This window comes from Penaeus vannamei, chromosome 26 (genome assembly GCF_042767895.1).
Source record: "Penaeus vannamei isolate JL-2024 chromosome 26, ASM4276789v1, whole genome shotgun sequence".
In the NCBI taxonomy this organism is placed as follows: Eukaryota; Metazoa; Arthropoda; class Malacostraca; order Decapoda; family Penaeidae; genus Penaeus; species Penaeus vannamei.
Genome location: NC_091574.1, coordinates 11,338,075 through 11,343,074, shown reverse-complemented (window position 1 = coordinate 11,343,074; position 5,000 = coordinate 11,338,075). Strand labels below are relative to the sequence as shown.

General features: G+C 41.6%; 1 protein-coding gene across 1 annotated transcript in view; it reads right to left on the bottom strand.

Annotated features, from left to right (window-relative positions):
* Positions 1 to 3,352: 3,352 nt before the first annotated feature.
* Positions 3,353 to 5,000, bottom strand: part of LOC113807247 (uncharacterized) — a 27,781-nt gene continuing 26,133 nt past the window's right edge. Inside the window, exon 3 of the mRNA XM_070139655.1 lies at positions 3,353 to 3,653. Coding sequence (XP_069995756.1) covers positions 3,552 to 3,653 — 102 coding nt within the window. The 3' untranslated portion in view covers positions 3,353 to 3,551. The remainder of the gene's footprint in view (positions 3,654 to 5,000) is intronic.

Genomic DNA, 5,000 nt, shown 5'->3' with positions numbered 1-5,000 from the left:
TGTTCCTCCCCGCATAGAAAACGAGATCTCCCCTCACTGGCATCTGTCTCCCCTTAACTAGCATGTCTCCCCTCACTCCGAGCGCGCCTCACTCATGCCCTGTGGTTAGCATGATTACGTTAATTTCTCTGTAGTTCTGTCTACCTATGAGTACTTAGTTCGTTTTCCTCTACTCTAAGTCGTGATGATTTCTGAATCTTCACGATGCTGAACTCTAATTCGCTTACCATGAACTATCTAATTCCCAGGAAAATCTTTCCTGCATTTTTGCATGTTGTAGATAATTCTCTTTTTAGGAAAATTCTTCCTATATCCTAGCATGCAACTGCCCTTCATTTTCGATGAAAGATCTTGCATTTTTGCACGCAACTACTCTCATTCCCCTAAAGAAACGTGTTCTATGATTTATCTAACCTCACTTTTACAAGTATATCTGTTGCCCTCTGATCTTGCACGTGAATTCTACAAACTATGACATGGAGAATCATTCCTTAATCTTGCATGGCTCTATAAACTCGCAATTTCACGAGATTTTATCCTACAATTTCGTTTGTTTGATACTGTCTCCTATCTCTCAGGTAAATGTTGCATTTAACACCCTCTATTCCCAGTACTTGACACGTTGCTTCCAGTATTTCCTAATCATTATGAGTTCGTGTTGATATCGTAACTCCCTGAGATACTGAGATATGGCATTATGTCTTCTGTCGCCAAGACATGGTACTGTTGTTCCCGTCTGTTGTCCCCAGAGCCAGACGCCCGTGCTGAAACGCCACTGCTGACCTTGACTCTCGGATCACCACGTCGTCCCCTCGCCGCCGTGCCCTGGCGCATCAAGTCTCGCTCGCCCGTTAACGAGCCCATGTCACGGACATCCTCGCCGCCGTATCACCTGCCGACACTCTCATGTTCTCTACTGCACGTCGCTGCAACTCCGGCCGTGTCCGCCGCCTTGTCCGCTGGTGACTACCGCCGAACGTCCTCACCGCCGCATCACCTGCCGACGCTCTCCTGTTTTCCTCGCGTTGCTACTCCGGCCGTGTCCGCCGCCCCGCATCGTCGGCTGGTGACTGCCGCCCACGTTCCCTCGTGCATCTCGCTACGCTCACCCACCACACCCGCTGCCGTGCTGGTGACCCTGGCAAGAACTGCCTCTCCTTGCCTGCCGACCCTCGTGACGCCGTCACCATGTTGTACCTCTCCAGAGATGACGAATCCCCGCCGACGTGATCCTCAAGACCTCGCTCTCAAGATTCTCCGCTCAACCTTCGACGATTACTGGTCTCCCAGAATCTTCTAGACCCGGTGTGCGTGTCATTTACGACTGACACGGCGCTTGACAAGTTAACTGTGTCTTCCAGTGATCCTGTGTGGAACGATTGACGAGCTCCGTGACTGATCATCACTGCCGCTCCCGTCAAGACCACCTGCACCCAGAACAGTGACCTGTGCAAACAAGCACCCTAGGCCGCCGACCTTAGAAATACCTGTACGACCGTTCCTCCTCAACTGCAAGATCGAGACTCCCTGTGTCTGTTACCTCCGTCACCTGTCACCTGTTATCTACCTGCATCATCTACTCAAGAATCGAGGACGAGTCTTTTCTAGTGGCCGAGCGATTTAGTGACCTGCTCCCCTCGTCGCTCACCCCTCGCAGACCACGAAAGCCATGTGTTCCTATTTCACAAGTACTTCAACCTGCCCTGTGCCCGACATTGACGAAGTGACCGTAGAACACGCTAATCTGACCCTTATTATTCTTATATATTTTCCATGCATTTATTCTGTTGTCTTCATGTATAAATATGTCATGTTTATACTCAAAATGTTTCTTAAAATATGCTTATTCTGAATCACGATGTATGTAACTGATTTTACCATTGATATTCAAATGTTCTATGTTTCATGTATAGTCAGCCAGTCTGTCCCATAACCACAATGTTTGGATTGTAAAAACATACCGATATCATGTCAACCATACCCTTGTTCCTCTCCACGAAACGGTCATGTGACCTAATATCTCTAAATCTATGTTCATCCATATTCTTTCATGTTTTTCCATTGTATATTGTCTCAAAACGAACTTCGTTCATGGCAATTCCTGTGCCATCTACCTCAGACCGCTCGCCCTCGCGGGCTTGGCAGGACGTGCCCTTCCCTGGGCCTCTGCCTTGCCCTCTGTACCAGTTACCCAGAATAAAGACAAGAAAACTGCGACAAGTTTAACTTCAGACCAACATCTTCAGAGTACGTCAGTATCTTACTTACTACTGCCTTACCGCTCAGCCACGACCTACCAAACAACAAGTAATAATAGTGGGGGGTGGGACGCCTCCTTCCTCCCACTACATACATTACATTATTACGTAGCCTGTCTGTATGTTTCGTTTGTAGAACGTTGGAAACAAAGGAAACGAGTGTTAAATATAGAACTGAGGAAGATTATTGTGGGCAGCTATGGGCTTATAAAGTGGTTGGCTGTTACGTTTTCAAAAAGAAAAACAATATTGTGATTTCTTTCAATGTTATTATAATAGTACAAAGTTCAATTTTCCCTAATTTTCGCTCCTATCTTTATGAATAAAAATACCTATTTTAAAATTTGAATGGTATGTCAGGTTAGCTGTCTATATTTATGAAATTATTCTATGATAATGAAGGCCAATTATGATAATGAAGATAATGCTGTAAAAAAATATAGTGCCACTCAAAGCTGGCTGTTGCTTTGAGGAGTAGAGGCAAGGTATAATCGGTGTATGCATCATAATCTAGTTGTATATCTTTTCACTTTATGGCCAACATATATTCATTTCTGTCAAGGCATTTCAGTGAGCTGGCAGTAATGTAACACCTAACTATAATAATGATTCTGTTGCCCCTGATTTCAGCTTGGGCGCTCTTCTGGAGGACGAACAGGACGCAGATGATTTTCTTTCATCTCCTTCGGTGTCTAGAGTGACTCGTAGTTTGAATGAGCGCCAGGGACAGCTGTTCAGGCCTTACGTCAATGCGTCATTGTGTTTAGCCCTTTGCATTATTGCTTAACGCTTGGGCCTTTAAACTGTGTGTACGTGTGCATAAGGGCGTATGTGTGTGTGTGTGTGTGAGGGCGAATTTGTGATTTATATGCAATTCCTGTCGTTCTCTAGGTTGGAGATAAAATATGAAAACTCGGCAACATCATTATCGTAGTCAAAAATGCGACACTTCCAGTTCCGATATATATATATATATATATATATATATATATATATATATATATATATATATATATATATATATATATATATATATATATATATATATTATATCCCTTTTCAGAACAGTTCCGGTGTATAATAAAACATCTGTGTTCATCCACAAAATATATTTACTCTGGTGTACATAGGCCCACGACAGCAAGATACTGGGACAGTAAAAACACTACAAAGCTCTACAGAAAAGAAAATGTTTAAAGAATGTCCAAAGCATTACGACCTTTCTTTATATGTTCTTTACGACTAATTTCCTTACTCCGTCGCTGCAAGCAATATCTCCAGTGTTTTATAGACTTACTGGAGGAGTTTAACACGACCCTCCTCTTCGGAACGACGCCGTAGCTTGTTGCTCCTTTCGGGTCTTCGCTTTGTCCTTTTTATTTGACGTCTTTTACACTGTAAAAAATATAGTGTGCCACAAAACTGGGTTGCTTCGAGGAGTAGAGGCAAAGTATAACAGGTGTATGCATCATAATCTAGTTGTATATAAATATAACATTTATATCATAATATGTATATACATATGTGTGTGTGTGTTCGCGAGTGTGTGTGTGTGTGTGTGCATATATATAGATAGATAGATAGATAGAAAGATATATATATATATATATATATATATATATATATATATACATATATACTGTATGTATATATACAAATATATATACATATATATACACATCAGTACGTATGTATACACACACACACACACACACACACACACACACACACACACACACACACACACACACACACACACACACACATATATATATATATATATATATATATATATATATATATATATATATATATATATATATATGTCATTTTGGGTTTCCTTCCAGTGGTTTTCTTGCGCGACCTAGACGCTGTGAAGTTCTGTGCTGTTCCTCGTACATGTTTCAGTTAAGGATTATTAACCTCAGTACTCACTCAACTAATTCAAGAAAGTTATCAGTTATGGCTTCTTAATTCTTACAAAGTAGAAATGCGTTTTACTATCCTTAATGGGTCGAAATAGCCATATATAGCGCCAATTCAGAAAAGCCAACGCTTGATTAGCATCGTCATGTAAAGTGGAAATATCTCCAGTAAGTCTTCTAGAACAGTGCGTTAGGTGATACAGCTTTTAAGGAATATGATAACTAGTCTTTGCAAGGCGAAACATGTCATGAATAATAATGCCCTTGTGGCATCACCGTCCTTAAAGTGTAAAAGTGCATTACCAAGGTAACCAAACAGCTGAGAGACAAGTGGCCTCATCAACTTTCTTCATCGGTAAGAATCTGACCTTGCTAAGGCCGTTCGTTTTAGCTCGTCGCGTTGGTCATTGTCACCGCACTTAAGTCAGTCTCACATTCCATCAGTGATCAAGGCTAGAATGACCGAGTTGCCACTTATTTTCCCAACTGGAGAATATGGAGTACTTCAGAAACTATCGTGATGTGGTATCGATATATGCATATTGTTAGTTTCTGGTTCCTCCAGATCTCAGGAATGAAGGCCTTCATATTAAATGCAGGTAAGAAGTCTACCACCCATAACAAACAAATTCTAACAGACAGTACATTCATGTCACGTCATCGGTAAAGCACTTTTATTTCCATTATACGTGGATAGTCAGTAACAGGTAGAGTGAGTATCACGGAATCCATCAATTTGCCTTACATGTTTGGATGCATAAAGAATTTCTTTTAGATTCAAACATAGGAACTTAACCAAAGGGTAGATGGGCGCACT